The sequence below is a fragment of the Equus quagga genome, chromosome 5 (assembly GCF_021613505.1).
Source record: "Equus quagga isolate Etosha38 chromosome 5, UCLA_HA_Equagga_1.0, whole genome shotgun sequence".
Lineage (NCBI taxonomy): Eukaryota > Metazoa > Chordata > Mammalia > Perissodactyla > Equidae > Equus > Equus quagga.
The window spans coordinates 82,177,589-82,190,174 of record NC_060271.1 but is presented as its reverse complement, the minus strand read 5'-3'; the positions used below and the strand labels follow the sequence as shown (position 1 = coordinate 82,190,174).

Sequence of the window (12,586 nt, the reverse complement as noted above, 5' to 3'; positions counted from 1 at the left end):
ACTGTTAAGATAAATCACCTTAAGCAAACAAAACTAAACATTAGTTATAAATTTTGAGTTTCCTTTAATTATGAAAAAGTTTACTATTTAACACATGAAAATAACACTCATATATAACTGACACTTTTCAGATACGTAAAAAGAATCTTGAAGCATAAAAGAAGTCCTGTAACTTTTAGAATCAACAGCAGTTTCCTTCCAGTAGCTTTCCCATTGTGCCTAACTCATTTCTGCTTTCTAACTGTTTATTCACAGGACTTTCAAAGACCTCTCTAGCCCTAGATGACAAATATAGCTTAACTGAGTGGTACCTCTGCGGGCTTCCTAAGCCCGAAGGACAAGCGGCTACTTAACCATCCACCTTTTACATTTACATTCCATGGGAGAAACTACAGTGGGAACTGGCTTCACAAAGAAGAAAAAAAATGCATCCCTTGCTCTAGAGGAGCCTACAGCTTAGGAGGGGAGACAATTAAACGCAATGAAATATGGGAGGTACTATAATCAAAGTTACTTACAAACGACCATTAACTGCCTGGGAGAATTGAGGAAGTTTTCACAGAATGCCATTGGAACAGGATCTTATGTTTGCTAGACAGAGAAAGGGGAAGGACATTGCAGATGGAAGAAAAGGCACATACAGAGGGATCAATAAATGAAAAAGGATGAGGCATCTGAGAACCAAGTAGTCTGACTTGGTTACAGAATAAGGATGGCTAGAAATAAGGATCAGAACACAGGTGCCATTCAAAAAACTTATATTTTTAATTCTAGAAGATGCAGCAATGACTTTTAAATAAAGCAGTGACACCAGATTTCCTTTTTAGAAGAAAAACTCTGGTGGCAATACAGAAGACAGAATGAAGGAAGAAACTGGACGCAAAAAGAGCAAAGCATTACGTAGGCTATGGAAATAGTCCACGTGAGCAATAAATCTAACTGTGACAACGCCAGTGGCAAAGGGGATGAAGACGAAGCTGATTCAAGAGGCACCTGGGAGATCTAAAGGAGAGAGCACATTTGCTATAACATGGTACTTATGTTCCTGAAAACACTTCATATTCTTAAAACTACACATTAAAAACAATATGAGTTAAGGAAAATAGTTGGAAGCAGACACTCAAAACCTATGCAACGCTGTAACCAGAGTACTAACAAAATCAACAAAAATCCTAACAAGCATATTAACATAAAGATGTGCTAAATAACTAATAAGTATGAGACTTTTTAAAGGTACAGATGAAAAAGAAAAAAGTGTAAGGGGTATTTGAAGCTAAGTTACAGAAACAAAGGAAAAATGCACACATACTTAGAGGAATTGTGCAATAAACTCTTCCAACACAGACAAATGGCCCCACTGAGCCAAGAGGAAGAATGTAGGCTATAAGGATAGTATGCAGTGCTGTATTCTTCAGTAGCTCACTGCTTTCAGCTGTGTTAGCAGATTTTGGGTTCAGCTGCCACGACCTGATGACACAAAGCATTAATATGCTGCAATGTTATGAACATTTTCCTCTTTACCAATAGTATGTGAGCCAGACTGGAATGGCTTGAAAGTAAGCAAGTGAGCCTCCCACGCTTACACCAGGTTAGACTGTGTTCCTACATTATACTCTTAGTAGAGACTGCTACTGATGATTGCTTAAGACTTAGGTAGTAGTACAGGGGTGGAAAAGGTATACCAGGTTTCCAGATAGGAGTGAATGGACAGACATGTTTCCATTAAGGAATAATGAAGCATGAATAGGGAAACAATAATGAATATGGTTTTAGTTATGTTGAGTTTGAAGTGTCTTACGGACATCCCTATTTAGATAAATATCCAGTAAGCAGTTAGATCCATGGATTGGAGCAGAAGATGATGACGTGGGCTGAAAATATGAATCATTAGTACATAGGATATGACAAAACTTTGAAAATAAACAAGAATTCATGCATTCACTCAATTCACTCATTCAACAAATATTTACTGAATTCCTATAATATATAAGGCCCTATGCTGGCAGCAGGAGTATATAAGACTGAAGAACGAGACAGCCATCATGCCCACTCTCATGGAGCTAACATTAAATCATGGGGAGACAGAAAGCAACAAAACACCTTTAGAACTAATCAATGAAGTATGTACAAACAAGACGTAAAAGGCACTACTAAAAGGAATATGACCTGAGCTGGTGTAGGGGTGGGAGGCTCAGTCACTTACTCAAGGGAATTTTGAGGTATTCCAAACATAGCTTATGCAAAAGGCTCTGAGGGAAGAATAAACAGATGGAAGAATAAATATAGCATACAATACTGAATAAAATGTAACGCTAGAGTATAGAGACAAAGCAAGAAGATGGTGGAAGCTGAAGTAAAGAACAGGTAGAACCTATGGAGTCTAGGGGCAGTCTTAAGGATTTTAGTCTCTATAATACATGGGATTTTAAATAGAAAAGTGATATAATCATATCTAAGAGGGCCTTGGATCAAACCCAGATGAGAGGCTAGCATACAAAAATTAAAAATGATCAGAAAGGTAGAACAGCAACTAGCAGAAAATATCATAGAAGCCAAAAGAAGAGAGAATTTCAAGAGTTCCCATCAAGGTCCAACATTACAGAGAAGTCAAGTAAGAATGAAGAAGCAGATACATTTAATGAGTACCTACTGGATTTCCAGACACTCTGTATTGTTGCCACAATCTTAGGAGCTATTATTCTCATTTTACACATGAACTAAATAAGGTCTAGAGAGTTTATGGTATTTGTTCAAGGTCACTTAGCTAATAAATCGCAGAACCAGAATTTAAATTCAGATGTTTCCAACTCCAAATCTCATACTGGTAATTAGAAGATTACTGCCAACCTAATAAGTTTCAGTAAAATGCAGATACATAATCATTCTTCTGCACGGATGGACATGTTTTATATCTGTGCTTACGCAGTAACCATGAGCCACAAGTAGCTACTGAGCACTTGTACTGTAGCTATTGTGACTGAAGAACTGAATTTATACAGCCACATGTAGCTAGTGGTTACTGAACTGGATATCACAGATCTAGACTGCAGTAGATTGAAAAACAAGAAAATGAGCAAACAGAGATAAGAGCCAAGAAGTTTCATAGTAATGGTAAAGACAGAGTGACAGCCAGACAGAAGGGCAGAGCTGAAGTATACCTATGTTCATAAACTCACTATTTACTTAGAAAGATTATCATGAGTTAGTTTATAATTCATGCATCCCTACTTGTTAGGAAAATAGCTGCAACATAAACACACATAAAATCACAGGTTTCTCTTATTACCTATTAGCACTTGTTTTTGCTGACATTCCGATTTTTATTAAAGACGGCCTTAGAAGCAAGCAATACAAAAGAATGCCAGCTTATTGCATCCCTATAGCAGGAGACTGCTTGTGGCATAACACTCAGGAGGATAAGAAAAGGATGAAAATCATTCCTGAAATTAGAGAGATTAAGGATAAATAAAGTGCTAATAGAAAGCTCTAATATGGGCAATGGTCAAGGTTGGACCCTTTTTGTAGGTTGCTATGCTTCACTCTCTTGTAGGTTTTCAAAACGCATGCCTAGTTCTAACAAACAGATAAAAATGAATACTCTGTACTCTTTAGAAAAGACAAGAGACCTGCCTAGAGCACAGATGAATTTAATAACGCTACCAGAAAAACAAGTCAAAGTGACATCTCATTTACAGAAATGTTTTTGGGATAGCAATAGGGCTACGAACATGGCCTTCCTGATGACAGTCCTAAGAAAGGGCTATAATTAACAAAACAAAACACTCTGAGGAAGGAACCTACGAAAAACCTATGACTTACTGAATTCAGCGCTAAATTTTAAAGGATTTCCTAGAGAAACCTTTGAATATTTTAGATATTTTTACAGTACAAGACCATAGAAACCAAAGACAAACCCAGAAACATCTATTAGTCACATGTCATTTCAAAATTTTATTCCTGCACTAGATCTATACATCAGCTATAATTATACTGTCAACTCACGACCATCAAGAGGGTATGGGAGTCCAAGGAGAAAATTCAGAAAGGGAGAGTGTGTATGCAGGCTGTTGCAGACAAGGTTTACTTGGAAGAGTAAAAATGAGGAAGAAATTTTCATCTGACAAGCTTGAAATAAAATAGATACTTTATCCACTACACTTTGGAGGTCATTTTCTGTTTTGACTTAAGAAACTGTTATCTATGCAGTTAATGCTTCATAAGGTGATAAGCAGAAAAAATAAACACAAAAAATGTTCTGGTAAAATATTATTTTCCCTAAGAGTAATTTCATAAGAACACTGTCACAGTTCAGACCCTTGTTAAAGCACCAACCTCAATCATTATGAAATCACTACCCGATCAGAAAAATTATGCTGAATTGTTTTTGACTCAACATTTACATTTGAAATAGTTAAAAACCTTGTAATAAAACTGATTGTAATGAGGAAACTAGAGTATTGTATCATTACAACATTTTGAAGTCTGACTTCTGTAATCTTTTTAATTAATAATAACTAAATTATAAAAAAACTAATAAATCCATACACTGGCATAGGTGAAAGAGAGAAAGAGAGAGAGAGAAAAAGAGAGAAAAAAAGAAAGAGAAGGAAAAAAGAAACCAACAAAAAACTCCCTCAGAAGAATATACAAGAAACTCAACAGTGATCAATACAAGGGGAAAGGGAGGCCAGGAAAGATTTACCTTCCATTTTATACTTTTCAGTATGGTTTAAATTTTTAAGCAAATGTACTAACAGTGTCTTCAGAACTTTAAAAAATTTTTAAGAATATCAATCTACAACTAGATGTTCCCCTTACATAAAATCTGAACTCAAAAATGGTTCCTTTTAGATCTATGCAACTTGATCAGAAGTAACTAAAGATGGACAAAGTATTAAAGCTCTACTCTTGTTAAAACTCCTGTTTGCTAGATTCATTTCCTAGGTCACTGATTCCTGTTGCTCTCTCCTGGGTCCACCTACTATTTAACAATATTTACTTAATACCCTGTTAACTGCCTGTCAAATCCCCCAAAATTGATAGTATAATCCTTTTCCAGACTCCTCACCATTAATCTCACCCCGTTTGCCTCAGCCTCAATCTCAATTTCAGCAGATGATCTTGCCTCAAACTATCTCGAGTTACTGAGATGATTTAGGCCATCTGGTATGAACTCCATTATTAACACATATCTCTTGCCATGGCCTACTCTCCTCACCCTGATTTTTTTTCTCTCTCTCTTTTGATGTCTCTCCTTTCCTTTTATCGCTCCTCTTTCTACCACTTCTAGGCCTCATTCCACGCATCATCATCTTTCTTACAGCTCCCTCTCCCGGCTTCCCTGCTGATTCTAAAGAATACTGGCATCTTCTATCCTAAAAACAACTTATGCCAACTGTAAACCACTGAAGCCAACTTTTGTTTGTCCTTTTTTTCATAAATGTCTCAAAAAAGGAATGGACACTCTTCTCTCCACTGTCTCATCAGCAATTACTCCTTTATTCTATTTATTCATTCACACATTCCTTCTCCAAACACTACTTAATATCTATTATATACTAAGTATCTGGAATATAACAATTAAAAGACACAGATAAGGCCTCTGCATTTTCAGAGTTTACATTCTCTTCCAATCTTATTTTCATTACCTAGGACTTAAGTGAAGTTATTGTCTTAAAGATTATGATCTCTGTAACAGTTTTCATTTTTCTCTCCTTGCCTCTGTTAACAGATGAGAAAAATCTCTTGTCTAAGGAGAGTCATATTCCCTCCCACCTCCTTGGAGACCTCAAACTATTGAGGTCTTTTCCCTTTGAATCTTCAACCACACCCCCTCTTTCCCGGTTTGTTCCCTTAACCCCAAAATAAATTCTTCCTCAAACTAAATTCTCTTGCTTTCATCTTCTCTCCTTCTAGTTAAAGCTTTAAGGAACTCAATGTGTGACCACTCATTTATTTCTCAACTCACTGCATCCTGGCTTTCCTTGCTACCAGTACAAAATGGGGTTTTTCTGTATTGTTACCAAAGTCACCAGAATGCTCCTGATCCCACCAAAAGACACTCCCCTTTTTTTTTTTTAAGATTGGCACCTGAGCTAACAACTGTTGCCAATCTTTTTTTTTTTTTTCCTGCTTTTTCTCCCTAAATCCTCCCAGTACACAGTCATATATTTTAGTTGTAGGTCCTTCTGGTTGTGCCATGCGGGACACCACCTCAGTGTGGCCTGAAGAGCACTGTCATGTCCACGCCCAGCATCCAAACCAGCAAAACCCTGGGCCGCCACAGCAGAGCGCACGAACTTAACCACTCGGCCACGGGGCCAGCCCCCAAAAGACACTTTTAATTTCTTCTTTTTCCTGATCTCCTTCAAATCTGACATGGCTCTGCTAATTTTCCAGCTATCTCTCTGGCTATTTACTCTCAGACAGTCTTCACAGGTTCCTCATCCTCCACCTGCCTCTTAAATGCAGTGTTCTTGAGGGTTTACCCTCTTCTCATTTTATAAATTTCTTTCTCTACAGGATTTCATACAGTTTCACAGCTTCAACTATTACCTAATACAAATACAGACAATGCTCAAATCTTTAATCCAAGTCCAGATTTCTCTTCTGAGCTCCAGATATAGATGGCCAATTATCTGTTGGCCATATACACCTAGTTGACCCATGACTCCTTTAAATTCAACATGTCCAAAATAGAAATCATCATTACTCTCTCAAATCTCCTTCTCCTACATCTCCTAGGCAGAGAATGTGCACTTCTAACAAGGTCCCAGATAATGCTGATGCTGCTGATTCAAGATCCCTATTTTGAGAATCACTGTTCAAACATATGTTGCCTCTTCCTACCTTCAGGTTATCCAGTTCCTTCTGCTATCTCCCAGGCCATGATAGCTATACAGCAAGCACTGTCAATATTTCACAGCACTACACCTTACTGAACTTAGAATCTTGCAAAATAGCATCTCAAATAGTAATTATCAAATGATATGAGAAAACCAGAGATGAAACAACAGTCATCCCAGCAAAGTGGAAGTTTCTTGAGGATGATGTAGCATTTCCCATGTAACCTAGAACTGAATCTTACCCAAGTAGGTGGTCAATAAACGTTTGCTGAATGGATGACTCTATCCTCTATCCAGTCACCCAAGCCAGAAGCCACAGCAGGATTCGCCCTTTTTCTTCCCCATAATCCAACAGTCACCAAGTCCTATCTTCTACCTCCAAAATGTGTCTCATAATTGGCCCCTCCTCTCCATCTGCACTGTAACTACATTCTTTCAGGTCCTGACTTCTCACATGAATTCCTGTGATAATTTCTTAATTACCATGCCTCGATTCATCTATCCTATTTTATTATCCACACAGCCATCAGTTCATCTGATCTCTCTAAAAAAGTAGATGAGACAATGTCATTCTCCTGGCTAAAAATAATAGCTTCCCAACTGGCTTTAGGAAAAAAATGTTAATTCCTTCGTATGATATGCAAACTCCTCCATGATCTTGCCTCAATCTACCTGACCACCTTCTCTCTCCCTTCCACCCAAACCCCCTACCCTCCAGCCACGCTGAACTGGCTTGCGTATCTCATGCCTCTATGGCTTTAAACATAAAGCTCTCTATCTGGAGTGCCTTTCCCACCGGCTAAATACTCATTCTTTTAAGACTCAGCTCAGACCCCATCTCTTCCAGGAAGCTTTCTTTGAGTGACATTCATCTCCCTGCCCCATCCCCACTCCAGTTTGGATTAAGCCTCTCCCCTGCCATGTGCTCTTACAATACCCTACGTTTAGTCTGTTAATACCACACATTACACTGCAAAATACTCCACTTAAGCTCCTTGGAAATTACAATTTTGTCTTATGTTTGTATAGACAGTGCTAGGTATATTAGCAAATGCTCAACTAAAATTTATGTACATTCCTTGCTATTCTCTAATCAGTGACTCTCAAAATGTGGCATATATCAGAATTACCTGGAAGACTTATAAAATCTAGACCACTTGGCCCCATCCTCAGTTTTGGATTCAGCTGGTTCAGGGTGAAATCTAACAAGTTCCCAGGAGATGCTGATGCTGCTGGTTCCGGAACCACATTTTGAGTATCAGTGCTCCAAATACATGTTGTCTCTTCCTATCTCCAGGCTTTACAGAGTCTTTCTTTTCTTTTTTCCAGGAAGATTAGCCCTGAGTTAGTATCTGCCACGAATCCTCCTCTTTTTTGCTGAGGAAGACTGGCCCTGAGCTAACATCCGTGCCCATCTTCCTCTACTTTATATGTGGGATGCCTGCCACAGCATGGCTTGCCAAGCAGTGCGTAGGTCCACGCCAGGATCCGAACGGGTGAACCTGGGGCCACAGAAGCGGAACATGCGAACTTAACCACTGCATCACCAGGCTGGCCCCTAAAGAGTCTTTTCCTAGCTGTCTCCAACTCTGCCTAATGCAATCCTAATCATCTTTCTAGACTCAGCCCAACTGTCACCACCTTCACAAAACTTTTCCTAATCCCAGGTGAAACTCATCTTGCTCTTCCCTCAATTTCTATTGAGCTTCATGTATGTTATTCATACGATAACTCACGCTAACTTTTTTCACACCTACTGGCATTTGTCTTATGTTCTCTACTTTAAAGGAAGGTAGGAAATCTTAATCATTTCAATTTCCTCCACAAACAAGCACAGTAACCAGTGAACAGCAGACAAAAATCTACAAGTATTTGCTGATATGAATGAATCCCTGTTGCTTGCCCTGACTCTGGGCCCACAGTCTGTCTGACTCGCTTAATCCTCCTGGCCCAAGTTGACTTCCTTATACTGTCCTGTTCTTGCCTTACTACCTATGACAGATGCCTGATCCTCCCACACTTGTCTGTCCCTCTCGTTGCTGACTGACCCTTAGTCAGCTTCTTTATCTTGTATTGTGATCCTTTTCAATTTTCTCATCTGCTGTGGGACACAGTGAATGGAGAAATTTTCTCCTCATGACTGATATGAATTTTAATTCTGCTGGCCACAAGACAGGTTGCTTGCTTTTTTTTTTAAGGTAGCTTTTCTTTGTCACAGAACCTGAACTACATCATGTTGTGTACCACTTTAAGTGCAGTTACTGTAGATAGCAATAAATGTGTTTTAAGTTCTATTTACAGATCATGGAGATAATTTTAATAAAAAGTTTAAAAACATAAAGACATAAAAACGTCATTTACAAAATTTATGGTTGCCCTAAGAAACAAAATCTAAAACAACGGCTAATTACTTATGCCCTATGTTCAAACATGCATCCAGAACAAAATCCATATTACCTATTAAAACAAAAACAGCTATAAAAAGCCTGATCAACTTTCCAAATTATACTAAGCACACACTAAAAACTAATTCTGTTATATGAAATGTTAAGTTTCTAAAAATGCCCCTACAAAATTTACCCCTTCAAAAACTACTCAGAGACTTTTCAATCACACCATCCTAAACCTCTTATTCTTATTCTTTTTCCATTCCTCTGCATGTCAGTAACACTGACATCCTCTATCTAAAACTATATATGCTTACACAGAAAAAAAATTGTGAAGATAGCTATTTATTTAATCATAGATAACTGACCATTAATGATTTGGGGAAAATTCCTAGGAGCTCAGTACTCAGATTTTTATATACATATACGTAATCTTTATCCCACCTAGATGCTCAACAGTTTAAAACTCAAATAAAGGTGAAGGGAGAGAAAGACTTAACTCTCAGGGAAAAAAGAAGTAAACTACTTTTAAGGTAGCAACTAAAATTATCTGTCAGAAAAATTCTTGATAGGTTCAATCCAATCAGCCTTTTGCTTTCCTCTTACTTGAATTCATCAGGAATAGTTACAAATTAAAATCCGCTGACAAAAATGTAAACATAAACATGTTCAGGATACTCAGTAAGAGTTATAATCAAGATTTTCCAAAGAGAGTGAAAATTTTCAGAATTGTATGCTCAACTAACTAGCGAAACGAACCAGGTCACTCCAAAGCCCACTTTATTTGAGTTACTCAGTATTCTATATGGCAGAGTTCAGCTACAGCTATGATCTTGATACTTTCAAACCAGTGCTATATTCAGCAGACCAAAATAATCCTAAAGTTGGGAAGCCACTGTCACGACAAATTACGTAGGTCTTGAAATGGTATTGAGAGGATGGTAGAAAAAAGAGCTAAGAGTGAATTAAAAAATAAAAGGAAACTAGAAAGAAAAGGGAGACAATGACTTGGACAAAAGCAATATCGTATGGTAAACTTTAAAATATTTTTAAAAGATAAGGAAACACTGAGTACCAGGAAGATAAATTTAAGAGCTAAAAGAGGATTTCCCAAATTCAGTCTGTTGGTCAAAAAAACAGAGGGGTAGCTGGGGCGATGAACCACAAGGAAAAAAACTATTTGGAAACCAGATCTTTCTGCTTAATATATCAACAATATATCTTAATTTATCAATAACAGATCATTGTTCCTCAAAACGCATTGTTTATAAATGCAGTAAAAACACTGCCTGCATGGTCAAAGATCTTCAGGTAAAATACACACAGTAAGGAAGTTGTATTAAAGCACTAAAGGGCACTTCATAACTACAAAAGGCCAGGCCAACAAAAAGACTGTACTATGAATGGCTCTGATCTAAGCTGTTTTCTCTAATAGTCCGGAAAAGCCTACATTTTGCGACTCTGGGGGCCAAAGTCATCACTGAGCTGCTTCCCAAGTTGGCAGGGAAAAAACTTCCTCGACATCTCAAAATCACTAATCATTTAAGTCTGCTCCTAATCTGGATAATAAGTGCCCTTAATCATTTCTCCTGTATTTTAAATAAAAGCTGATTTGCTTGAATATTCTAATTTCACTTTCTTCCCTTCACAATCACACCAAATTGACTTTAAGTTGCAATCGGCAGAATTTCTCTCTTCCCTAATCCACCTCTCTATTTTGAAATACTTAAATTCTACATACACGGTGAAATACAATACAATGAAAAGGTGCAAGGAATTACCCAACGTCAAACAACCCGTCTAAAAATCTTCTGACAACTGTTCAATGACTTTTAGAAAACGCGTAACAACCAAATCACATGTTCGAATCCCTCCTAAATAGACAAGAGCACTGCGAACTTTACTATGTACCCAATTCTTAATTACGAAGGGGACACTGCACCGGCTGCCCGGAGCCAGAAGCGGTAAGGTAACAGGCTAAAAGGGCGTCGTTGATTTCTTGGCTGCAGTGACAGAGGCGGGAGACACACCCCTAGCGTCGGTTTGAAACACTACAGCAGCGAATTCTACCTAGGGATTAATGCGAGGGTAAGGAAAGACAAATTTAAATCGCCATGATTCAAAAACAACCACCACCAGAGACAGACTTACGAAGGTAACAAAGAAAACGAAAACCCCTTCCTTGGTAGTAAGGAAGCATTAAAAAAACAAGTGTCCTCATTTATCCAAGACCGAGTGAGACTCTGTTTTCCTGAATCTACACCTTGGAGCTTCCCGGTTCGCCAGTGCAGAGAAAAGCAGCAGCGAGAGAAACCCCGTGAGGTTGCAAACAGCAGCGAAATAAACACTAACAGCAGAGGGGGGAAGTAAGTGGCAGGATTCCTGCCAAGACTCACTGCTCGAAAATGGAGTGGGAGTGGGAGAAAGAGCAGCCCTGGAGAAAAAGTGGGTCTTATATAAAGAGCCATTTGCCACAGACGATTATTCCCATAGGATCTGGGAATAGCCCCGAACTTGAGAGTGCGTCTGGGGGTGAGAGGGGGGCTCCACGTGCAGGAGGGTCCGGAGAGAAGTAATGCGGGGCGACGAGGGGACAGTCCGAGACCGGTGGCCCCGGGGGGGGGGGGGGGGGGGGGGGGGAGGCAGGGGCGGAACCCCGGCGGCCGGGGGGGGGCGGGGGCGCCCCGCAGAGGCCCGGGGGCGGCGCGGGGACCAGCCGTCCTGTCAAGCAGCCGGCCGGCCGCCCCCGCCAGCCACCGACGCACCCGGGCCGCCGAGGGCTCTCTCGGACCCGCCGCGGCACCAGCTCTCGAATTTTCCACCGGGGGAAGCCGACCGGGGGCGTCGGGGCTCGCCCCCGGCCCAGGAAGCGGCGGACGGGGGCGGCATGGTGCATCGGGGAAGCAGAGGTCTCACCATTTTGCTCGGCGGTCACGGCTCGCTCGGGCAGAGGAGAGTGTCGGCGCTCAGACGGGCTCCCGCAGGAAGCGGCGGCGGCGGCCCAGCTGCGCTCGGCCGGGGCGGCTGCGGCCCTCAGGACGCCCGCGGGGGAGGGGGTGCGGGCTGGGGGAGGGGCGGCGGCGCCGCGGGGCCCGCGCCGGCCGGGTGACTGGGCACGCGGGGGCGGGCGGGGGAGCAGAGAAATTAAGGTCGAGATTCGGAGACAGAGGGAGCGGGAGGAGAGGCGGCGAGAAGGGGGAGAGGCAGAGAGAAGGGGGAGAGGGGGTACGGGGGCCAGGCGACTCGGGGGCTGCAGCCGCGCGCTCGCGCCGGAGCCGTGACGGACTCTCTGCAGAGGCTTGCGCTGACCCGCAACCTCAAGGCACGAAAAGGGGGAGGGCGGCAGGAGGAGGA

The 12,586-nt window shown here is 40.8% G+C and overlaps 1 protein-coding gene across 1 annotated transcript in view; it reads right to left on the bottom strand.

The window, feature by feature from the left end:
- The window catches only part of PPP3R1 (protein phosphatase 3 regulatory subunit B, alpha), a 62,151-nt gene extending 49,578 nt beyond the window's left edge, over positions 1-12,573 (bottom strand). The window contains exon 1 of the mRNA XM_046662262.1: positions 12,149-12,573. Coding sequence (XP_046518218.1) covers positions 12,149-12,151 — 3 coding nt within the window. The 5' untranslated portion in view covers positions 12,152-12,573. The remainder of the gene's footprint in view (positions 1-12,148) is intronic.
- Positions 12,574-12,586: the final 13 nt, after the last annotated feature.